Source organism: Choloepus didactylus, chromosome 27 (assembly GCF_015220235.1).
Source record: "Choloepus didactylus isolate mChoDid1 chromosome 27, mChoDid1.pri, whole genome shotgun sequence".
Lineage (NCBI taxonomy): Eukaryota > Metazoa > Chordata > Mammalia > Pilosa > Megalonychidae > Choloepus > Choloepus didactylus.
Window position 1 is genome coordinate 19037202 of NC_051333.1, and position 25043 is coordinate 19062244.

The 25043-nt window shown below is 47.7% G+C and overlaps 1 protein-coding gene and 1 pseudogene across 3 annotated transcripts; both read left to right on the forward strand.

The window, feature by feature from the left end:
- The first annotated feature begins 40 nt into the window (after positions 1-40).
- Positions 41-17648, forward strand: NPHS1 (NPHS1 adhesion molecule, nephrin). Of its 3 annotated transcripts, none has more exons than XM_037820379.1 (29): positions 41-233; positions 326-541; positions 622-750; positions 926-1054; positions 1576-1657; positions 2044-2147; positions 2328-2455; positions 2548-2719; positions 2852-3009; positions 3202-3346; positions 3436-3560; positions 4822-5008; positions 5196-5325; positions 5430-5602; positions 6042-6182; positions 6261-6401; positions 6944-7065; positions 7966-8137; positions 8235-8391; positions 8486-8637; positions 9980-10091; positions 10175-10356; positions 11831-11887; positions 13580-13699; positions 13830-13854; positions 13963-14038; positions 14196-14289; positions 14382-14497; positions 16999-17648. In XM_037820379.1, exons 1-29 carry the CDS (start codon positions 158-160, stop codon positions 17128-17130), a joined length of 3753 nt encoding a protein of 1250 aa, XP_037676307.1. In that variant the 5' UTR covers positions 41-157; the 3' UTR covers positions 17131-17648. The 3 variants fall into 3 exon arrangements, with proteins under 3 accessions (XP_037676307.1, XP_037676308.1, XP_037676309.1); XM_037820380.1 differs by having other exon boundaries at positions 622-744; XM_037820381.1 differs by lacking the exons at positions 1576-1657; positions 2044-2147.
- On the forward strand, positions 14810-15491 carry LOC119521807 (annotated as a pseudogene).
- Positions 17649-25043: the final 7395 nt, after the last annotated feature.

Below are 25043 nucleotides of genomic sequence, written 5' to 3' on the forward strand. Positions count from 1 at the left end.
GAGAGACACGGAGGGAGAGGGAGGGAGACCCAGAGAGAAAGAGAAGGTAGAGAGAGGCAGAGACAAGAGGCACAGGGAGAGAGGAAAACAGAGGAAGACAGAGAAGGAGAGAGACAGGAAAAGAGACAAAAAGAGAGGCAGGCGCAGGGGGCTGGTGATGGGGCCCGCGACAGCCCCAGGTAGGGGGACCCCGGGCAGGGCTGCCCTGCTGCTCGTGGCGCTGCTGGCCACAGGTGAGTGGGACCCAGCACCAAGCCCCCCTCGTTTCCCACCCACCCTCCCGGGCAGACCCCTGCCCTTTCTGCCGTCTACCCTCTATCCCCAGGGCTGGCCCAGTCAGCTGTCCCTGCCTCGCCGCCCCGAGGCTTCTGGGCTCTGCCGGAAAACGTGACGGTCAAGGAGGGCGCCGCGGCCAGGCTGCAGTGTGGGGTCAGCGCCCCCGGCAGCACAGTGCAGTGGGCCAGGGATGGGCTCCTCCTGGGTCCTGACCCGAGGATCCCCAGCTTCCCGCGCTACCACCTGGAGGGGGACCCGGCGAGAGGTAAGGGAGCGGAGCCTGAGACCCTGAGCGGCCGGCGGAGGCTGTAACCCTGACCTTGCCCCCGCCCCCCGCCCCTGCAGGTGAGTTCCACCTGCACATCGAAGCCTGTGACCTCAGCGATGATGCAGAATACGAGTGCCAGGTCAGCCGCTCCGAGATGGGTCCCGAGCTCCTGTCTCCCCGAGTGATCCTCTCCGTCCTGGGTACGGGTGAGAGACCCCCAGGTCCCAGCCCTCATCTCCCCCAGGACCCAGGGGTCCCTCCCCCCCAACCCCTTCTCCCTCACATCCAGCCCTCACCTCCCCCAGGAGCAAAGAGACTCCAAGCCCAAATCCTCATTTCCTTCTCAATGGTGGGGGCATACCCCTGACCCTTTCCCACCAGTGCCCCCCAAGGTGCTGCAACTGACGCCCGAAGCAGGGAGCACGGTCACCTGGGTAGCTGGGCAGGAGTACGAGGTCAAATGTGTGACTGATGATGCAAAGCCAGCACCTGATATCACCTTCTTCCAGAGTAAGTGTGGGTGAACTCGGTAGGGGCAGCAGGAAGCCCCTGAGTTGCAAGGGGCTGTGCTCTTGCCCACCGCCCTCCTCAGCCCCCAGAAAATATGCCACCCCTGAGATGGGGACCCAGGAGGAGGGGCAGGCTCAGGGAGATGCTGAGGCCCTGTGGGACCCAGTGGTTGGGAGGATCTAGGAGCACTCAGGGGGAAGCATCCAGGAGATCACAGGGCCCACTTGTCTGGGACTCAGGGGAGAGAGCAAGGCTGGGGTCAGAGGTGTGGGCATTGTCTGTGAAGAAAGGGGAAACTGAGGTGTGGGGGTGGTGAGATGAGCGAGCAAGGGAGAGAGGTGAGAAGGAGGACTCCAGTGTTCAGGGCCTGTGGGGGGAACGGAGCTGGTGCACCAGGTCCTTTTCCTCCAGAACCAGGAGGGAGGGGCGTCATGTCCACCCTGAAGACTATCAGCCTGGGCTCCCCAAGATCTACCTGGCAGGGAACCCAGCACCCCTCCAGCCCTCTTGTTATTCCCAAGGTGGACAAACAATTTCTGATGTCTCTGCTAACGTGAATGTGGGGTCCCAGGAGAAGCTCTTCACCACAGAGGCCACAGCCAGGTGTGGCAGCTAAGGACCCCCTCCCCTAACCCTGATCCCCAAATTTTCCCATGAGAACCCCATATCCCAGGGATTGAAGGATGGAAATTTGGGTCCAGTGTGGCCATCTGAGACCCAACATTTTACCCTGACCCTCTAAAACTTTTTCATGGGAACTCCAGTTAGTAGGGTTTTAAACACAAAGATTTTGGCCAGGTGTGGTCCTCTGGGACCCCAGTTCTCACTAATGACTCTCCAAATCTCGCTCCTGGGAACTTCAGATCCCAGAGGAAGTCCACGTGGAGACTTAGATCAGGTGTGGGGACTTGAGAGCCCCAACTCTGCACCCTGACTCCCCAAATTTCAGATGATGACTCTGACTCCTGAACCCCAACTTCCCACCCCAGGGTGACACCCCAGAGTTCTGACAATGGGCAGTTACTGGTCTGCGAGGGGTCCGGCCCAGCTTTGGACACGCCCATCAGGGCCTCAGTCATCATGAATGTTCTGTGTGAGTGGGGCGCTGAGCTAGCTGTGGACTCTGGGGACAGCGAACAGGAATTGGGGTTCTGGGGGAGCACAGGGGATGAGGAAGATGCAGGCACTCCCAGGAGAGACATGAGGGTCAAGAGGTGGGGTGTGGGGTCTGGAAAGGATGACGGGGTGCTCCTGAGTGAGTGCTGCTACTCAGTCCCCCCAGGACCCCCTGTCATTGAGTGGCCAGGCCTGGACACGGGACATGTGCGGGCAGGGCAGAGCCTGGAGCTGCCATGCGTGGCCCGAGGGGGGAATCCGCCAGCCACACTGCAGTGGCTGAAGGTGAGGGCAGAGGCAGGTGTGGGGCTGGGGGAGGAGGGACGTGGGGGCCAGGATCTGGCCCTGAGCCGGCCCGGGCCTGCCTCTGTCCCCAGAACGGCCAGCCCGTGTCCACAGCATGGGGCACAGAGCATGTCCACGCAGTGGCCCGCAGCGTGCTGGTGATGACCGTGCGGCCGGAAGACCACGGAGCACGGCTCAGCTGTGAGGCCCACAACAGCGTGTCCACGGGGACCCAGGAACACGGGGTCACACTGCAGGTCACCTGTGAGTCCCGGCTCCAGCTGCCCATCTGTCAGTTCATGCTCCAGAGAACCACGTTTGTGCCCCCAATCATGCCTGTCTGATGCCAAAGACCTTGTCAACTGTCCCCGGTCCCCTGTCCGTCTGTCTCTGCAGTCCCCCCCAGTGCCATCACCATCCTGGGATCTCCCTCCCAGTCGGAGAACAAGAACATGACGCTCTCCTGTATCACCAAGTCCAGTCGCCCGCGGGTCCTGCTGCAATGGTGGCTGGGCTGGCGGCAGCTGCTGCCCACAGAAGAGACCGTCCTGGACGTGAGGCGGGGGCTGGGCTCCTGGGTCTCAGGGAGGAGGGGGAGTCTGGGGGCCTGGAGGCCTGGGTGCTGGGGGAGGATGGACTGAGTGGTCTGACCGAGGACGGGGTGGGGACGCCTCGGGTGTCCCTGCTGGGGCCCGGGGTGGGCCTCGGCTATGCCAGTCTCCGAGTTGAAGCTGGTTCCCTGCCAGGGCCTGCACGGCGGCCACATCTCCATGTCCAACCTGACGTTCCTGGTGCGGCGGGAGGACAACGGTCTGACCCTCACCTGTGAGGCCTTCAGTGAGGCCTTCACCAAGGAGACCTTCAAGAAGTCGCTCACTCTTAATGTGAAATGTGAGACCCTACACCGGGTCCCAGGATGCCCCCGGGCCTCAGACCCCAGCCAGAGAGAAAAGCCATTTTTCCTTGCTCTCCCTGCCCAGATCCCGCCCAGAAGCTGTGGATAGAGGGACCCCCTGAGAGCCAGAACCTCCGGGCTGGGACCAGGGTGAGGCTAGTGTGTTTGGCCATTGGGGGCAACCCGGACCCCTCTCTCATCTGGTACAAGGTTGGTGCAAGCAGGGCATCTGGGGTAGGCAGGGACGGCAGAAGGAAGAGGAAGAAAAATCTAGATTTCTTGAAAAGTACTGGAAATTCTGGGGGTTAGCAGGGAAGTGGAAAAGACATGAAATGCCATGAGAATTAAATAAGAATCCTGGAAAATTCCTGGGAATTCTGGGAAAACAGTAAGAATTTTAGGATAAAAGAAGGAATTCTAGATCAAGGTTGGGAATTCTAGAGAAAAGGCAATGAATTCCACTCAAAGGGAATTCTGATAAAAAATCTTGAAATTCAAATGAAATGGCAGCAATCCTAGAGAAAGATGAGGAATTACAGGAAAAAGTGGCAATAATATTCTAAACAAAGGCCAGAAATTCTGGCGAAAGACTAATAATTCTGCAGAATTTTGAAAACTCTTTAATATTAAATTGAGTTCTTGTAATTTGAGGGTAAGGAAATGGGATTCCATTAAAATTGAAGGAAATTATGAGAGAATTCTGGGAAAATTGGAAATTTATGGAGCTGGTGGGAATTCTGGGGGGAATACTAGGAATTAGAAGAATGACCATGGAATTCCATTTTTGGTAAACTTAATTTTTATTTACACTCTATACCCACTAAGCAAAAACTCCCCCTTTGCCCCTTTGGAATTCCATTTTAATTAGACGGAATTCTGGGAACATGCCGGGAATTTGGGCAATAAAAAGGATACTAGTAATAGACTAGGATAATAAGAGAATGTTGGGGAAGGATTCCGAAATCTATGGAAAGACAGTGGAACTAAGGGACAGGTCCAGAGAAACCTTTGGGGAAAGTGGGAATTCTAAGAAAAAGAACTAAGTATAGGAACAAATGAAGAAATTCTGGGCCAGGCTTTGGAATGCCAGGGGATTTTCCTTGCGCACGGGTGGGGGTGGTAAATGTTTGTATCAGGAATGGATATCCAGGAGCGTAAGAGTGGGGCTGAGGGTGGCAGGGAGAACCGACGATTGCCGGCCTCTGGGGAGCAGGAGAGGTTGGAGCCGCGGGCCGCGACGTCGGTGCACAGGGGTCCCGGGGCAGACAGGAGACTCGGAAGGGAAGGGGGGCTCAATTCCAGTTCCGGCTCCTCTACCCGAGCCGTGTGCCTGCCCGTGGGGGCGCCTTTACTTCGTGGACGCAGAGGCTTTGTTTGGGCTGGCGGCGGGCGGCCGACCCAAGGGGGACGTCTCAGGGCTGGCGGGGAGGGGCAGGGCTGGGGCGGACCCTCAGCCAGTCCCGGCCCTCAGGACTTGCGCACGGTGACCGAGCCACGGCAGCCGCAGGAGCCGCGGCTGGTGCAGCTGGGAGGTCTGGAGAAGTCGGGGAGCACTTTCTCGCGCGAGCTGGTGCTGGTCGCCGGTCCGTCGGACAACCAGGCCAAGTTCACGTGCAAAGCCGGCCAGCTCAGCGCGTCCACGCAGCTCCTGGTGCAGTGTGAGGGCGCGCACGGCCGGGGCCCGGGCGGAGTCACAGTGGGTGCAGCGGAGCCAGGACCCGGGCGGGACCCGGCAAGGGACGCGGGGCTGGGCCGGGGCGGGGGTGGGTGGGTGAGGGCGGGTGGAAGCAGGCGGGGTCTCCTCCTCACCTCTGAGCCTCACTCCCCCCTCACCGGCTCTCAAAGTTCCCCCAACTAACGTGACAATCCTGGCCAACGCCACCGCGCTGCGCCCCGGGGACGCGGTAAACTTGACGTGCGTCAGCATTAGCAGCAACCCCCCGGTCAGCCTGTCGTGGGACAAGGAAGGGGGCAGGTGAGGTTATGAGAGGCCACGCTCCCTTCCCAGCCTGTTCCGGGCGGGGCTCTAGCCGCAATCCTGCACTGCCCAGACGCCACCAGCCCCTGCTGGGTCCGCAGGCTGGAAGGCGTGGCCGCGCAGCCCCAGAGAGCCCCGTTCAAAGGTTCCGGCGCAGCGAACAGCGTCCTTCTGCGAGTGTCATCCCGCGACCACGGTCACCGTGTGACCTGCAGCGCCCACAGCGCGGAGCTCCGCGAAACCGTGAGCGCCTTCTACCGTCTCAACGTGCTGTGTATGTGCGCCCGCCTTGGAACCCCTTTTAATCCCCTCGCGATGGCTGAACTTATATGTTCTCACCTTGACCTGTCCTTGACCCCATCCTGAACGTTGAACTTTTCATAACCTTCTTCCTAACCTCTTACCGGGTACCACCTCCTATTCCACTCGTCCAACCCCCTTCTTGCCTCTGTCCCCTACCCTGACTGCTGATTAGGAAGCCCCATCACCCCTCTCTCCATTCTTAAACCTGACTCTGACCTCTACCCTTTCCCCAAACTGGATCCTAACCTCTGTTCTGAACTTTACCCCTGAGCTCAGCTTTGAACTTAACTGTTATCTTGTCTCCAACCTTAAACCTAACCTGACCCGACTTGACCCTTGACCTATGACCTTGAATCACTCCCTCACTTGGATAACAACAATCTTGACTCCTGGGGGCGCCCCCTCCGCAGATCCTCCAGAGTTCCTGGGGGAGCAGGTGCTCTCAGTGACAGCGTTGGAGCAGGGCAAGGCCCTGCTGCCAGTGTCTGTGTCAGCCAACCCTGCCCCTGAGGCCTTCAACTGGACCTTCCGCGGCTATCGCCTCAGCCCAGGTGTGTGGAGTGAGGATGGAAGGGGGTGCGGGTCCTGGGGATGGGACCCGGCAGGTGTCTCACCCTGGCCTTCCGCAGCTGGTGGCCCTCGGCACCGCATCCTGTCGGGAGGGGCTCTGCAGCTATGGAATGTGACCCGGGCTGACGACGGCCTTTATCAGTTGCACTGCCAGAACTCGGAGGGCACGGCTGAGGCGCTGGTGCGGCTGGACGTGCACTGTGAGCCATCCTCACCACCCCAGGAGACCCTTGGGCTGTGGGAGCCCCGCCCACCATGGAAATTATGCCCACCCAGGGAAGCTTGCCCCCTTGGAGTCTCCTCACTGTGGAAGCTCTGCCCTCCCAGGGATAATTTGGGAACCCTTGCCCCTCCGGAAGAAGGCACTGTCCCTGGTGGAGCCATGCCCGCTGGGGAAGCCCTGCCCACTAGGGAGACCCAAAATGGAATCTTGACCCAGGAGGGGGCTGCCTATTTGGGAGCTACTCAGATCAGGAAGCCAAGCCTACTGAGGAAAGCCCACCCCTATTCAATTCTGAAAGCCCTCCCAACCTCCTCTAAGCATCCCAGAGGCCCATAAAGTTTGGGGATAGCCTCACCAATCCTGAGAGCCTTCTGCCAAGTGCTCAGGATAAGGGGCATACCGTGTCCACACCCACAACTTCTTTGGGCACCTCTAAGACTCCTCTCACACCTGGGGCCCTCTCCCACTGTGGCCTATCTGGGCCCAAGTGACTTCTCCAAGCCCCTGCCTCCCCTCCAGATGCTCCCACAATCCGTGCCCTCCAGGACCCCACCGAGGTGGATGTTGGGGGTTCTGTGGAAATAGTCTGCACTGCTGATGCCAATCCCATCCTCCCAGGGATGTTCAGATGGGAGAGGCTGGTGAGGACCCAGGCTTTGGTGAATGGAGTTTGGGGGTGGGGGCCATGGTTTCTTCACTTTGAGCTTTTGGGGTATGGGAGCCACATCTGTGTAACCTTGTAAAACTATATAGTTGTCGGGGCATATGCTCCTGGAACTAATAACTGTTGAATGACATGAATGTGTGGATGAGTAGATAGATAGTTGGGTGAGTGCATGGGTGGATAGATAGATCAGTCAATAGGCAGATGGGCAGATGGAACAGGTAGATCCATGAATGAATGGATGGAAGGACAGTTGGACAAGTGAATGGATGATTAAGTGGATAGACGGTTAGATTGTTTATGAGAGATGTGAGTGGATAGATGGATTAGATTACAGATCATGGATGCACTATCAGTGGAAAGATTCTGTAGAAAGATAATGGGTTAATGGATGGATGGATGAGTGGATAGGTCAATGGAAAGCTAGGTAAATGGGTATCTGGATAAATGGATGAACAAATGCATGTATTTATAGATGTGTACATTTATGAATGGATGGGTGAATGTGTGGAAAGCTGGAAGGATGGATAGATGGGAGGATATAAGATAGTTAAATGGTTGGATGAATGAATGGGTGAATGGTTGAATGGGTAGATGAATGGTTAAATGGGTGTATGGATGGTTATGTGGATGGATCCCATAGGTGGATGGTAGCTCCAAGTATGAAAGGTTGGATAAATGGATGTGTGAGTGAGCCATTACTCATAAAAGCTGGATAAATGGATAGAAGATGACAGGGTGATTTTGTGAGTTATGTGGAGGGTGATTGTGGCTGGGAGAATGATGCTATAGAAATGAGGCATACTGGATCCAGTTCGGGGGATACTGGAGCTGAGGCTGGGAAGTGGGGACCAACTCCTGACTCTTGTACCTCCAGGGAGAAGAGGAAGAGAATCAAGGCTTGGGCGACATGGAGATGATGTCAAAGGGATCCACAGGGCGTCTGCGGATTCATTCTGCCAAGCTGGACCAGGCTGGCCCATACCAGTGCATCGCTGACAATGGAGTGGCACCTCCAGCCCGGGGACTGGTGCGTCTTGTTGTCAGATGTGAGTAACTCCCAAACCCCTGACTTCAAGGCCTGCCACTGAACCTGTAGCACTCATATCCTCCTACATATCTCATGTTCACCCCCAACCCCTCCAGTCGCCCCCCAGGTGGAGCACCCTACTCCTCTAACTAAGGTGGCTGCAGCTGGAGACAGCACCAGTTCTGCCACCCTCCACTGCCGTGCTCGAGGTGTCCCCAATATCATCTTCACTTGGAAGAAAAATGGGGTCCCTCTGGACCTCCAGGATCCCAGGTGAGTCCAGGCCCAGCCAGGCTGCACGACACCCCCTGTCTTGGTGTGTCCACCCCAGATCCCCTCCCTGAGACCCACCCCACCTGCTGTTCAGGTACACGGAGCACACGTACCATCAGGGCGGGGTCCACAGCAGCCTCCTGACCATTGCCAATGTGTCTGCAGCCCAGGATTATGCCCTCTTCACGTGCACGGCCACCAACCCCCTTGGCTCGGACCACACCAACATTCAACTCGTCAGCATCAGTATGGTGGGAGGGGACTTTCGGGGTGTTGTGGGGATGCTCTCTGGGACAACCCCCAAGTCCTTGTTTGGCCCCAGACTGGTAGTGTTTTTGAGCGAGGATGGAGTTTTGCCAGCCCAGAAAGCCCTTAGGGAGACTGGGTCTTCAGGAAAACCCATGACAAAATGGCAACAGAATAGAACAAAAGCAAAGAAACAAACAAACAAACATTTGAAGAGTGTATTAGTCAGGATGCTTTTGGTCCCAAAGGCCAAACATCCTAATCAAAATGTCTTAAGTATAAAAAAATAGGAGGGGGTGTTTCAGGAGTTTCTGGATCTGGGTTCACCTGTCACCAAGAACTTCTCTCCCTCTCTCAGCTCTGCTTTTCTCTGTGAAGGTTGGCTTTATTCTCAGGCTCCTCATAGTGGTCTATCAGAATTCCCAGGGGAAATTTTTTTTTTTCTCTTCCTAACTATGATAAGAAAGTTCCACAAATAAGTTTCCTGGCTCTACTTGGGTCTCAGCTCATCCCTGAACCGATCACGTGGTCAGGGGAAGGTGACACTCCAATTACCACACATCCATCCTGGTAGGAGTAGAGCCACCTACCTCCAACGCGTGTGGCCTGAGAATGGGGAAGGGTGGGTCTCCAAAGGAAATTCAGGGTGCTGAAACCAGAAGGAATGAGGGGAATGGATGGGGGGTGGGGGGTGGCGGCAAAGAACCTACCACAAGGGGCTGAGAGATTCCAAATGGAGTCGAGAGGGCACTCTGGTGGACATTCCTATGCACTATATAGATAACACCTCTTAGGTTTTAATGTATTGGAATAGCTAGAAGTAAATACCTGAAACTACTAAACTCCAACCCAGCAGTCTGGACTCCTGAAGACAATTATATAATAATGTAGATTACAAGGGGTGACAGTGTGATTGTGAAGACCTTGTGGATCACACCCCCTTTATCTAGTGTATGGATGAGTAGAAAAATGGGGATAAAAACTAAAGGACAAATGGGGTGGGATGGGGGGATGATTTGGGTGTTCTTTTTTCACTTTTATTTTTTATTCTTGTTCTGGTTCTTTCTGATGTAAGGAAAATGTTCAGAGATAGATTGTGGTGATGAACGCATAACTATGTTATCATACTGTGGACAGTGGATTGTATATCATGGATGATTGTATGGTGTGTGAATGTATTTCAATAAAACTGAATTTAATAAAAAAAAGAAAAAGAACCTACCACAAGGAAAAAAAAAATATATATATATATATATATATAAATTGTATTTAGGGAAAATCTGGGAGGAATTTCCCAGAATCCCTTTGCATCCTCTGACCGCTTCCTCAATCCTCCTCAAAGGCCGCCCCGACCCCCCGTCGGGACTAAAGGTGGTGAGCATGACTCCCTCCTCGGTGGGGCTGGAGTGGAAGCCTGGCTTTGACGGGGGTTTGCCACAGAGGTTCCGCATCAGGTGAGTCCCAGTCAAGGCAGGGAGGGGTGGCAGCCAGCACCACTGGGGCGGCTCCCTGAACTGATGCCCTCCCTGTCGTGCAGGTATGAGGCCCTGGGGACCCCAGGGTTCCTCTACATGGATGTCCTACCGCCCCAGGCCACCGCCTTCACGCTGACTGGGCTGCAGCCTTCTACGCGGTACAGGGTCTGGCTGCTGGCCAGCAATGCCCTGGGGGACAGTGACCTGGCTGGGAAAGGGACCCAGCTCCCCGTCACCACCCCAGGTGAGAAAGCCTAGGCTGGGGCAGGTTGGAGAGTTCCTCAGAAGACTTAGGGGGTGTATAGTGAAGTCAGTATTACTATTATTCCCCTTTTACAGATGAAGAAACAGAGGCCTGAGGACACTTACTGAGGCACAGAGATACTAAGTAACTTCCCTAAGGTCACACAGCTAGGAAGAGACAGAGATGAGGTGGTAACTCAAACAGAATAACTCCAGAGAGAAATTTTAGCCACTAAACTATACTATCTGACTGCAATTAAATGACACAAGGGAAATTTATAACATAAAGTGCTTATGTGAGATTTAAAAAAAGGCCTCAAACTGATGCTCAAAATTTCCATCTTCAGAAGCCAGAAAAGAAGAGCAAGTTAAACCCAAAGTAAACAGAAGTCAGGAAATAATGAAGTAAGAGCAGAAATCAATGAACTAGAAAATAATAGAGAAAAATCAATGAAATCAAAAGATGGGTCTTTGAAAAAATCAATAATATTGATAAAGTTGATCAAGAAAAAAGAGAGAAGACATGAATTACCAATATCAGGAATAAAAGAGGGGACATGGCAACTGATCCTATAAACATTAAGAAGATAATTAGGATGTATTTTCAACAACTGTATGTCAAATAGATGAAATGGACAGATTTCCTTGAATATGACTAACAAGTACATTGTGCTTTTGACAGGGAGTGTCCTGTAGGAGCCAATCACACAGACCCAGACTGGGTTCAGACAAGCCTGGTTCAAGACCCAGCTCTACCACTTCCTGTCTGTGTGACCTTAGGGAAGTTACTTAGCATCTCTGTGCCTCGGTTTCTAAAAATAAGGTCTATCTCAGCTGTTGTGAAATTAAATGAGTTAATATATCCAAAGCCCTTAGGCATGGCCTAGTACAAACAAAGTGCTGTGTAAATGTTAGCTTAAAAATATGCCTAGGGCAGGGAATGCTCAACCTGTTTACTCTGTCCCATGAAAGCCCACTCTTCCTGTCTTCCCCTTCCTGACAGAGCAGCCATTTCCCCCCATGAAAGTAGGGGCCCTTCCCTAATCCCTATAATCCTTCTTCTTCTTAATTTTTTTTTCGCATTCCAGTCTTCCCTTTCAACACTAAAGCATAGTCCTACATTCACCTCCCTTGTTCTAGAACTCATACCTCCATTAAAGAATCCCAAGAGCTCAGCTTCTTTTTTGGTTATCCCAGAAAATTGGTAATTCAAGTTAAAAGAGCCTTGCATACTGCAAAATGTTCATTAATCATAAACTATTATTGCCATTGGAATCATCATTGATATTATTGCCATTATGATCAGCAATCCCCAGCTCTCTTTTGAAATATTCCTGGGAAGTCACAAACCAGTCCCCATGAGTCTCTAGGTGGGCTGAAAAGCCTTAAAGGAGGCTGAGAAATATTTGAAGCTCTCCCAGATTCTTGATGTTAATCCCAAACCTCTCTGTACTCCTCTCCCCACCCCACCCCAGGCCTGGACCAGCCTTCTGGGGAACCTGACTACCAGCTGCCCACAGAGCAGCCTGCAGGTAAGTCTTCAACCCCCAATCCCCCAAACCTCCCCCCCAAGGATAGAACCTTCTGGGCTCTGGCCCCATCTCCTCTGCCTGTTGCCACACCTTTTTAAGACAGCTCTGCCATTGCAGCCCCACCCCCATGTCTTTAGCTCTTTCTCTAAAGAAATATTTTCTCCCCTCCTAATTTAGTTTAATTGAAAGAATTAGAGCTGATTACATGCCCTGTGAGGAGCCTGAATTGGTCAGCTATTGCTGCATAACAAACAACCCCAAACCTGGAAGCTGCAGCAGCAAATATTTATTATTTCTCATGATTCTCTGAACCTGGCTGAACAGTTTTGGTCTGGGTTGGCTTGAATGATATCTGCTGTCAGCCGGTGGCTCTACTGGGCCTGGTTGCTCTACGATGGTCCCCTGCCCACATGCCTGGCAGTCATCAGGCTCTTGGTCGGGACCATGGCAATAATTGGGCCACAGGCCTCCTGTCACCCAGCATCACTCCTCAGCTGTTCACACTGAGGCGGTCACCGAGTCCCAAGAGCGCTGAGAGTGAGCAAGGTCCAATTTACAAGCGCTTTTCAGTTTCTGCTTCTGGCATGTTTTCTGCAGCCCCGTTGGCCAAAGCAAGTCACACTGCTCAACCCAGAGCCAGTGTGGGAGGGGACTGCCCCAGAGTGTGGAGACTGGGAAGGGAATTATGACAGCTTTTGCAAGCAATACCCTTCAGAATCTGAGAAGAAGTTTGCGAGTGTCAGAAACTCAGTTGTTATTGGCCATAAAAAAGAGTTGCTTGGCTCATGAAATAGAAAATTCCATGTGTGGCTGGATTCAGGTGCTCAGAATTTTCACCGGGGATCTGTTTCTTGCCCTCTTGTTGCTTTGCTTTCGTCTTTGATGGCTTCCCTCTCAGGCAGGTTCTTCCATCAAGAGGGCAAAGGAGACCTCCAGCACCTCCAGCTTTCATTCCACCCCTTAGGAGCCAGCAGAGAGTGCCCTAGATGCTCTGGCAAAAGTCCCACCTCGGGGCCTGTGCCTGTCTCTGAACCAATCACTGTGGAAAGGGGGGCTTTTATTGGCCAGGCTGGACCATGTGAGACTTACAGAATGAGAGTGGGGAAGGGGCTGTTTCCCCAAAGGAAAATGAGTGCCAAAGGCAGGGGGATGGATGCTGAGCAGGTGTCTCCTCAGAGAGAACCAGTCTTGTCCTCAGTGATATAGCCAAGGAGTCAGCCTGATTTTGCCTGGGATGGTGTTTGTGCAAGGAGGAAGTCATTTGAAAAGGAGTTTGAAGGGTAAATAGAAGTTTGCTTGAGAAAAAAGGACATTCACTTGACCAGGCCAAGACTTAGAGGTGTGGATTTGCCTTGGTGATTCTGGAAGAAGCCAGTGGTTTGTTAGGGTGGCTGGAGGGTCCAAACCAGAGTCTGCAGGTTAGTGGGCAAGGCTGGAGATGTGGGCAGTGGCCAGATCACAGAAGGTCTTGAGTATACAGATAAGGAGCTGAAAATTCCCCCCTGGGTCTATAAAAAGGGTGCATGCAGAGGCAGGGCCTGCTGCTGATGGCTTGACTTGAGAAAGGAGCCTCCTGCCCAGGGGTGGGGACAGCGTCCCCTGCCAGTCTGCTGTCCTTGCTTGGTCAGAGAGCCCCTCTCGGGGCCTAGGACAGCTGTTTTGTGCTTCCTGAGAAGTGCCTTTCTCCCCCAGGACCCTCAGAGCTGCCCCTGCTGCCTGTGTTGTTTGCTGTTGGGGGTCTCCTGCTGCTTTCCAATGCCTCCTGTCTTGGGGGATTCCTCTGGCGGCGGAGACTGAAGCGTCTTGCTGAGGGTGAGGAGAGTTCCTTCCCCTGCCAGGATACGAGGGGCGAGGGTAGGTGGGGAGCTGCGTGTCGAGGGTCTCCCCAGTGCCCGATGGGCTGCAGGGGCACCTCTGACCCCTTCTCTCCAATCTCCCTCAGGCATTTCAGAGAAGACAGAGGCCGGGTAAGCGGGGAGATTGCTCTGGAAGGAAGGCAGTGAGGGAGGAGGTTGGGGGGTCACAGGGAACAGAGGGTCGGTTCCCAGCTGCCCTCCACAATGCCTCCCTTGCAGGTCAGAGGAGAACCAAGTCAGGAATGAGTATGAGGAGAGCCAGTGGACTGGAGACCGGGATACCCGGAGCTCCATGGTGAGTGGGGCTGAGCTCTACAGCAACACCTGCAGGGGAGCAGAAGCGACTAACGTGGCACCACTGGCTTAGGCTAATCCCGGAACTATGGAGTCAAACGATGGAAAGAACTTCATCTGTTGTTGTTTTTTTTTGGGGGGGGGGGGTCGGGTGACAGGTCAGCACATCAGATGTAGAGCCGTACTACCACTCCATGAGGGACTTCAGCCCCCAGCTGCCTCCCACTCTGGAGGAGGTGCCCTACCACCAAGGTGCGTCATGACTGCATCAGGGCTACCCTTTACCCATAGGGACCCCTGAGATCAGGACCAGGTACCCTGATCGTCTCTTCCTTCCACTCCAGGTTTCACAGGTTTTGCAGATAAGGATGTGACTTTTCCTGAGCACCTGTATGATGAGGTGGAAAGAACATATGCCCCGTCTAGAGCCTGGGGAGCCCTCTACGATGAAGTGGAGATGGTGAGGAGACTTGTATCAGCAGAAGTCTTTCTTGGCCAGTGCCAGAAACCCATACCCTCCTGCTTGGATCAGTTAGGGTAAGCTAGCTACTATAACAGAGGCCCAGCCACAGTCCAGTGGTCTAAAGAGGATGGTCTGTTTCTTTCTCACAGAGCAGTCAGGTGAGTGGGCCTGCTACACGCAGTGATTCTGGAACCCAAGTTCTTTCCATTGTGTTCCTCTGCTGTATCCTAGCATGTTGTCCAAATCTGCATGGGTGGGGCAGGTCACTGGGGCTTCGGCACAGCCCTGCCTTATGGTCCAGGCCCAGAAATGGCTCACATCACTTCTGCTCACATTCCCCTGGTGAGAACATGGTCAAATGGTCACACCCAACTGCAAAGGAGTCTGAGAAATGCAGCCTAGCTTGGAAGCTATATGCCTGGCTGCAATTCTATTTTTGTGGAAGAAGGGAGTGTATTTCGTTGGATAATTAGCCATCTGCACTGCAGTGGTGAAGCAATGAGATAGAAAGAATATTTTTGGCCTGTTCATTTGAAAATTCAAAGTGTAGCTCTTTCCCTGCTGCTGTGAGGCTGTGTTGAGGCAGAGGCTCAGGTACATTCAGGATTTGACTCCAGCTGTAGCCCACTGCATTGGCTGAGGAAGGCATTGCTGCTGAAGGTGTAAAGGACATTAGCACTGCTTTACAAGGCCACCCTCATCCGTGATGGCCTAGCACATGATATCCATGAAGCTGCCAAAACCCAAGACAAGGGCCAGGCCCATCTTTGTGTCCTTGCATCCAACTGTGATGTCAAGTTAGTGGAGGCCCTTTGTGCTGAACACCAAGTAAACCTAGTTCAAGTTGATGATGGCAGAAAACCAGGGGAATGGGTAAGCCTCTGTCAAATCAAGAGAGGAAACCCCCCATAAATGGTTGGTTGTAGTTATGGGTTATTAAGAACTATGACAAAGTTTCTCAGGACAAAAATATTTCAAATGCAAGAAATGAACAAATAAAAAACTTGGCTCTAAAAAAAAAGTCAAGGGGTAGAATTGTCTTTAGGCCCAGCTGGATCCAGGATTTCCTATAAAGTCCAGGTATGTATCGTGGTGGCTTCTAAACACCAAAAGAAAGAGAATGCATCTCTTCCAGTAGCTCCAGAGTTCCAGGGCTGACACTAATTGGCCTAGATTGGATCACAGACTCATCACTGAATCAACCACTCAGGTAGAGGATGGAACGTGTTCACTGGACAGGGCTGGCTCATTGCCCACCCATGGCCTTAGGGACCAATCCACTGGACTGAGAGTGGGTGAGAAACAGATCCCAGAGGGAAGTGAAGATGGTGCCTGGGCAGGCAAAAGCAAGAGAGGCCCTTCAACCACCAACCAGTTCCCACCTGCTACCCCACAGAAAGGGAGATGAGACAGAGCCCTTGACTTTCTGTGTGGCCTTGGCTAATGCTCTGGCACCTTGGAGCTAGGGATTCCTCTCTGTAACATTGTCCCAGATGGGACACTGTCCTGAAGATTCTAAGCGCCCTACCAGCATGGAAATCACACTCCTGGAACGCTGTCCATGGTGCTGGACCATCTGTGCCCTCTAAAACGCAGATGGAATTAGCAAGTTTTTTTTTTTTCTGGAAAAGGCCAGATAGTAAATATTTTGGGCTTTGCGGGACACACAGTGTCTCTCACAACTACTCAACTCTGCCATTGTAGTGTGAGAGTAGCCAAATACAATACATAAACTAATGAGTGTGGCTATGTTGCGATAAAGCTTTATCTTGGGACACTGAAATTTCAATTTCACATAATTTTCATGTGCCAGAAAATATTATCCTTCTTTTGAATTTTTTTTCCCAACAATTAAAAAAAACCTAAACGATCCTTAGCTTTCAGACAGTACAAAAAGAGGCAGCCAGCCAGATTTGGCCCGTGGGTCAACATGCTCTTAAGTTTGCGAAGCTAAAACAACCATTTTCTCCCAACCCTAGGGCAAGACACATCCCCAGTAAAGACCAGCCTTCATGGTCTTTGTTTATCTTCATTTTGATGGGGATTTTTTTTTTTTTTTGAAATTCATAGGACTAACAGAATCATACTCATATTCCACAATTGCCATATCATGGACTTTTGAAGGTTTGTTCATATTTCTTGCATTAATTTTTTTTCTGAGGAACAGACTGAGGTATTTATGGATGAAATGATAGGATATCTTGTACTTGCTTTAAAATAATCCAGTTGGCTGAGGCAGCGAGAGAAGACAGAGGTGTAGATAAGTTGAGATTGGCCAAGGGTAGATATTGTTGAAGCTAAGTGATGGGTACCTGGGAGTTCATGATGGGAGTTCATTATAATCTCTCACTTATTTGCAGATGTTATAAATTTTCCATAAATAAAAATTAAAACTTCTTTTATCTGAGGAGTTGAACAGGGATGTGTATCCTCCAGAGCCATGGTGATGGCCCCCAGGGCAAGTCTTCATGGTTCTAACTCCACTTGTTGCCTGCCAGGGCCCCTATGACTTCTGCTGGCCCGAGGACAAGTATGAGGATCCAAGAAGAATCTATGATCAGGTGGCAGGAGACTTGGACCCAGCACACCCTGATACGCTACCCTTTGAGCTGAGGGGCCATCTGGTGTGACAGCCCTTTCTCAACACCCTTTTCCCACACCCCCAGGACAGAAAACACCTATTGTATTTTTCAATCCAGACTGGGCTGAACTTGTCAAATAAAGTGAGCTCTAAAAGAAACAGAGGGACTGGGCTTTTTCAGGAGAGGACACGGAGGGTGAGTGTAAGTGACAGAAGATGATTCAAGCTGCTGTCAGAATAGAAACAAGGCTCCTTTTGGGGTTGGTCTTAGAAACTGTCAGAGATACCTTTATGTCTTTTCAGACTCATCACAAACTTCTGCAAAGATACACGGTTAATTGCATTAGACATCTCAAAAGTGAATAGCTCTTCTGGGGGTCTTTATGTTATTTAGAGTAAAATTTTCAGAGGTGAGTAAAGACATTAAAGCTCCATTTATTTGAAGTTCAGCTACATCTGAAACAGCTAACAATATGTGAAATTTATGAACCATTATGTCCTATCAATTCTTGTTTTATTACTTTACACAGTTATCTAACATATGATATATAAACTATGACACACATGTAAACATAATAGACTATTGAAAATAAAATAAGTCAAACACAAAAGAATACATACTCTGTATGATTTCATTTATATGAAATTCTAGAACAGACAGAGAATTTCTGATGACAGAGAGCAGATCAGTGGTTGCCTGGGGCCATGGAATCAGGGAATGGCTGCAAAGGGGCACAAGGAAACTTTCTGGGGTGATGGAAATGTTCCATATCATGAAGGGGCTTGTGGCTGCATGGATGCATAGACTTGTCAAAACTCTTGGAACTGCACACTTAAAATGGGTACATTTTCTTACATATAAATAAGATCTCAATAAAGGTGATTAAAAAACAGGTTCTATATTAAGGCATTTCAGCAAAGAGGACCCTTATTTTTTTATATTCAATAGCAGGAAAAGACAACAGAAATCTGCCTGTTTTCATGGAGAACAGAGTATAGTTGGATGAAGTGATCTTTAGACCTCCACTTCTCCTTAGTTAATCATTTTACTAAAATTGTTTAATTCAAATGTGTGTCAATTTATTTTTTTAATCGACACAAAATAAAACAATTTTTGCACCACAGTACTTGAAAACAGAAGTATATTAGGGTCCAAATGATTCCCTTTAATAAAAAGCTTATTCTTTTCCTAAAGGTAGAATTTTTCTGGTCATATATTTTTCCTTTTCAAAGAAGAAATCTATAACATCCTGTTTTTACACTGGCTTAAGCAGAAAAGATGAAATTATTGGCTCCTATAGCTGACAATTCCAGGGGTAGTGTTGGCTTCAAGCACTGCTGGATCCAGGTGTTAAACCTAAGCCCTCAGGGGTCTATCCCTCTGTGTCCCTTGACTTTGCTTTCCTCTGGGTTGGCTTTATTCTCAAACAGACTCCTCATCTGGGAGATGAAGATGACTATATACAGTTCTAGGCTGATTCCTGCAAGCTGAGCATCCAGAGTGCCTCTTTTGCCAATAGTTCTGGAAAGTCCTGGGGCTGCTTCTAATCAGCGCAGCTTGAGTCTTGTACCCATCATTGAACCAATCATTGTGGAACCAATCACTTATGTTAGTTATAAGGAATGGGCTCACAGGATGGTGGGGGCTGGCAACTCCAAATTCCATAGGACAGACCAGATGCTAGGAAGAGTGGTAAGAGTGATGTTGAAGTCTTGAATCCAAGTTCCTTTGGCTGGAAACTCAGGAAGGAGTGGAGGGTGTGTTGAGTCAGCGATGCATAACCTGAATCTAATTACAAGGAAGACATATCCAAACTGAGGGATATTCTATAAAACAACTGGCCTGTAATCTTCATATATCAAGGTCATTCAGTACAAAAGAAGATAGAAGAACTGTTTCAGATTAAAGGAGACTAAAGACATGACAACTGAGTGCAGTACATATAAGTTCTATAAAGGATATTATGGGGAGAATTGGCTAAATCCAAATAAGGCTTGTAGATTAGATAATAGTATTGTATCAATGTTAACTTCGTAATATGGTGGTTATGTAACAGAATACCTTATTCTAGGAATTATGCACTTATGTATTTAGAGTAATGGGAAATCGTGTCTTCAATTTACTTTCAAACAGCTGGGAAAATAATAAATATGTATATATACACAGAGAAAAGGATAGGAAAATAGGGTAAAATGTTGATATTTGGAGAATGTGAGTGAAGCTTTGTATATTGGAATTTTTTGTGTCATACCTACAACTTTTCTGTAAGTCTGAAATTATGTAAAAAAAAAAAAAGTTAAAATTAAAGAAAAAGCATTTGTTGTAAAGGTGTGTGGGAATGCCATAGAAGCTAAGAATAGAAGTGCAGCTGGGTCTCAGGGTCATGGAATCCATCCAGCTCCTTTTGTCTTTCATTGGCCATGTGGTCTTTTGTCTATGTCCCTCAGCAGATTTTATCCATTCACTCTTTATAGATATTTCACTTCCCTCCTTGCCCATAATTATTGCTTGTCCAGGGATTGGCTACCCTAGTACTTTAGTGCCTTGATGCCCAGCACTTCACAGCTGCCTGGCTCTGAACTTTGGTACCCCCACTCCAAATTTCAGGCAGAACAAATAAAGTCAGCCCAGGATGGGCTAAACAACTCATGGATTAAGAAAAATAAATCATAGTGGAATGTAAGAATACCTAGAACTGGATGAAAATGAAAATACTACCTGTAAAAACTTGTGGAATGTTTCAAAAGCAGTATTTCAAGGGAAATTTGTAGCCTTAAATGCTAATATTAGAAAAGAGGAAAACCTCCAAAGTCATTAGAAAATGACCATAGAATAAACCCAAAGAAAGTAGAAGGAAAGAAAAAATGAAAACAAGAATAAATTAATATAAAAGGAAAAAAATATACAACAAATTTTCTTAAAAGTTAGCACTATGTTCTTTGGAAAAGCTAACAAAATCGGCAAACCTGACCGGCAAAGAGAAGACATAAGTCACCAGGATTATGAATGGAAATGATGAGATAACTACAAAAAGTACCTTTCACTCCTGGCCTTTTTTATAAAAAGTAAGACACATCACACTCACTAGAATGGCTATTATAAAAATAATGGAAAATAACGTGTTGACAAAGGATGCAGAGAAATAGTAACCCTCGTACATCGTTGGTGGGAGTGTAAAATGTTGCAGTCATTACAACTTTTCTGTAAGTCTGAAATTATGTAAAAAAAGAAAGTTAAAATTAAAGAAAAAGCATTTGTTGTAAAGGTGTGTGGGAATGCCATAGAAGCATGTACAGTCATTCTGGAAAGCAGTTTGGTTGTTCCTCAGAAAGTTCAGTATAGAATTACCATTACAATTTGACAACCCCATTTCTAGGTTGTTTTGGTCTCCTAGCTGCTAAAACAAATACCCATATAATGGATTGGCATAACAGAGGAACTTATTAATTCATGGTTTCAGAGGCTAGAAATCTTGCTTCCTCCCAGGATTGGAATCTTCTGGTTGGCCAGCAATTTTGGAGGTTCACTGGGCTTCTTGAATAGCATATCCGTATCTTTCATTAAATTTGGGAAGTTCTCTGCCATTATTTCCTTGAATGTTCTGTCCCTTTATTTGTTTTTTTCTCCTTCTGGGACTTCCATAATCTGTATATTCGTATGTTTCACAGTGTCCCACAGGTCTCTGTTCACTTTTTCTTTATCATTCTTTTTTCTTTCTGTTCTTCAGTATGAATCATTTCAATTTTTTTTGTCTTCAAGTTCACTGGTTCTTATTCTGCCAGCTCTAATCTGCTGTTGAAACTCTCTAGGGAATTTTAAATTTTGGTTATTGTTTATTAATTTTAAATTCTAGTATTTCTGTTTGGCCCCTTTAAAATTTTCTCTTTATTGAGATTCTCATATTGTTCATAAATAATTTTTCTGATATCCTTTAGTTCTTTCTCTGTGTTTTCCTGTATCTCTTTGTGCATACTGAAGATCATTTTTTTTAAAAGTGTTTGTCTTGTATATCCAGAGTCTGGTGTTCTTCATTGATGATATCTGGATTTTTATCTGGTTCCTTTGGATAGGCCATCATTTTCTATTTCTTTGTTTGCCTTATAATGTTTTGTTTCACACTCTACATTTTAATGTGTTAACTCTGGGATTTTTCCCCTGAGCTCTCTGTTCCTTGATTTTGTATCCAAGTAGTGATATGACAGAGATCTCCTTGAGTGCCAGGAGCCAACAGAAATAAAACAATGCAAAAAATACCTTTCGCAGTCTTTGCAAATTGGCTTTGCCTTGGCTGGTGCTCTCCTTCAGAGTTTAGTCCTCCTATCAAGAAGATCAGCTTGAGGTGAAAGTATAGAGTCATCTATGGTATTTTCTGAGCCTGTGTCTAGTGCTGGGCTTGGACTCCTGGGCTTAGGAATTCCCCCATTTACAAGAATCTGAATTTCCCCTCTGGTTCCTATGAAATAGACCCCCTCCCACAGGTGCTGTACTGTATTTCTTAATGCTGCTAATCCTTTAACCCAGACTGCTTTGATTTGTTTTCTTACTCTGCTTTATTTGTGTGCAAGCTGCTTCTCCCTGCAGGGCAAGTTCTATGAGGGCAAACTAGGGAGTAGCGTCCTGGTTCAGCCTTTCAGGCTGCTACCCAATAGCATGGCACCAACATACAGGCGTTTCAGCGTGTGCAAAGGGATTACACTGTTCCCTCTGGAACAGGGCCAGGGACACAGTGGGAGTGCAGCCTACCTGGATAGGCTGAGAATGTTCAAAATCATCAATTTCTGGTTCTTAAGACTTTGATTCTCAGCTTATCCCTTTCTTCTCACACTATTGTAAGTACAAGGAGACGCCAGGCTGCACCTTCCCATGTAGCTCGAAAATCTCCTCAGCTAAATATCCAAGTTCATTGCTATGCTGGTTTGGATGTTTTATGTCCCCCCAAATGCCATGTTCTTTGATACAATCTTGTGGAGGCAGATGTATTAGTGTTGATTAGGTTGGACTCTTCTGATTGAGTGTTTCCATGGAGATGTGACTCAATCAACTGTGGGCAAGACCTCTGATTGGATAATTTCCACGGAGGTGTTACCCCACCCATTCAGGGTTGGTCTGAATTAAATCACTGGAGCCATATAAAAAGTTGACAAAGAGAAGGAATTCGGAGCAACTGAGAGTGACATTTTGGAGAGGTGCTGCAGCTGAGAGACACATTTTGAAGATGGCTGTTGGAAGCTGATATTGACATTTTGGAGAACACCATTTTGAAATGCAACCTGGGAGCAAGCAGATGCCAGCCACATGCCTTCCCAGCTAACAGAGGTTTTTGGACACCATCAGCCATCCTTCAGTGAAGGTGCCCTTTGTTGATGCCTTACCTTGGAAACTTTATGGCCTTAAGACTGTAACTTTGTAACCAAATAAGTCCCCTTTAGAAAAGCCAATCCATTTCTGGTGTTTTACAAAATGGCTGCATTAGCAAACCGAAACAATTGCTTACAAGGTTCCCTTTCAATCTAACATTAGAACACAATTTGTGAAGTTATCTGCCACTTCATAACAAGGTTTGCCCTTCTTCTAACTTCCAATAACAGATTCATCATTTCTGTCTAAGGTCTCATTGAGGTGCCTTTAATGTCCATATTTCTATTGACAGTCTCTTCAAAGCAATCTAGGCTTTTTCATCAAGCACCTCACAATTTTTCCAGCTCTACCCCTTACCCAATTCCAGAAGTTTTTCACATTTTTAGATATTCATAGCAGCACACCAAAAACTGTTTTAGTTTCCCATCTGCTAAAACAAATACCATAAAATGGGTGGGCTTAAACAAAGAAAATTTATTGATTCATGTTTTGAGGGCAGGAGAAATTAAAAATAGAGGCATTCATCTCTCTTTAGCTAAGCCAACTTGGCAGGTGAAATCACTGCCCTCTCCCCTACATGGGATCTGACACCCAGGGGAGTGAATCTCCCTGGCAACATGGAATATGACTCCTGGGGAAGAATCTAGACCTGGCATCATGGGATGGAGAACATCTTCTTGACCAAAAGGGGGATGTGAAAGGAAGTGAAATAAGCTTCCGTGGCAGAGAGATTCCAAAAGGAGCCAAGAGATCACTCTGGTGGGCACTCTTACACACAATATAGATAACCCTTTTTAGGTTCTAATGAATTGGAATAGCTAGCAGTAAATACCTGAAACCATCAAACTACAACCCAGAACCCATGAATCTTGAAGACAATTGTATAAAAATGTAGCTTATGAGGGGTGACAATGTGATTGGGAAAGCCATACGGACCACACTCCCCTTTGTCCAGTGTACGGATGAATGAGTAGAAAAATGGGGGCAAAAAAAAAAAAAAAAAAAAAAGCACCCAGTGTTTTTTTTTACTTTAATTGTTCTTTTTTACTTTAATTGTTCTTTTTCACTTTAATTTCTATTCTTATTATTTGTGTGTGTGTGGTAATGAAAACATTCAAAAATTAATTTTGTTGATGAATGCACAACTATATATAATGGTCCTGTGAACAATTGAATGTATGCTTTGTATGACTGCATGGTATGTGAATGTATCTCAATAAAAATGAATTTTAAATAATAGAAGCATTAGCAAGGCAGTGGTTTATCCCAGAAGACAGGCATTCTGGGGCAGGCTGCAGAAAAGCCATGGTCTTTGGCTTTTCTGTCATATGGCAATGCATATGGTGACATCTTCTTTCTCTTCCTGGTTCCATTGACTTCTAGCTTCTGGCTGCTCCTGTGGCTTCTCTCTCTGTGGCCTTCTCTATAAGGATTAGGACCCATCCTGATCCAGAGGAGCCACACCTTAGCTGAAGCAACTTCATCAAATGTTCATCCTATTTACAATGGGATCATACCCACAGGAATGGATTAAGGTTAAGAACCTATTTTTCTGGGGTCCATAACTCTAAGCTACCACATAGCTATATACCCAATAGAATTGAAAACAGGGATTAGCTCAGATATTTTTACACCAATGTTCATAACAGCAATATTCACAATAGCCAAAAAGTGGAAGCAACCCAAGTGTTCATCAATTGATGAATGGATAAATAACATGTGGTATGTCCATACAATGGAATATTATTCAGTCTTAAAATGGCCTTATGAAAGTCAATAAATGACTGAGTGACTAAAAAGCATATTACTGGGACAGTTGGGAAAATGTGATTGGAGCCAAGAATTGGGTGGTAATAATGTATTAGCGTTCAATTCGTGATTTTCAGAGTTGTATTGTAGTTTTGTAGGAGAATGCCTTTGTATGAAAGTATACAGGACAGTGAGAATCTGAGTGGCATCTCACTGTCAAAGGGCTCACGGACAAAGAGTTCTGTGTGCTGTACTTACAACTTTTGAGGAAGTTTGTGAATATATGAAAATAAAATTTTGTATAAAATAGAATGTCATCAACAACTATATGTCAATAATTTAAAAAAACAATTTGACTATACAAAGACTAAATAATAAAGTAAGATTTTAAGTCTATTTCACTAAGAAATGTAGAGGCAAAAATCTAAAAATAAAATACTAGTGTCTGAATCCAAAATATATGAAAAAGGTAATAAACCCAGCTGAGCTTATTCCAAGTGTACAAGGATGGCTTAATATTTAAAAATTTATAAATGCAATGTATTACATATGTAGAATAACAGAGAAAACCATATGGCTATTTCAATAAATGCATTAAATTCCTGGTGAAATTCAACACTCACAACTTTTAAAAAATAAACATCTTAGTATGTTAGCAATAGAAAACAGTGTCCTTAGCCAAACAGAGTGTAAATTTAAAATGCCTGACAGCAAATATCATCCTAAATGGAGAAATATTAGAAATATTCACTTTAAAATTAGAAACAAGCCAAGGTTGCATCACTTCTATTAAATATTGTATTAGAGAAACAGAGCTCAGCCTGCCAGGGAGGTGATTCACTTTAGTATCCGCC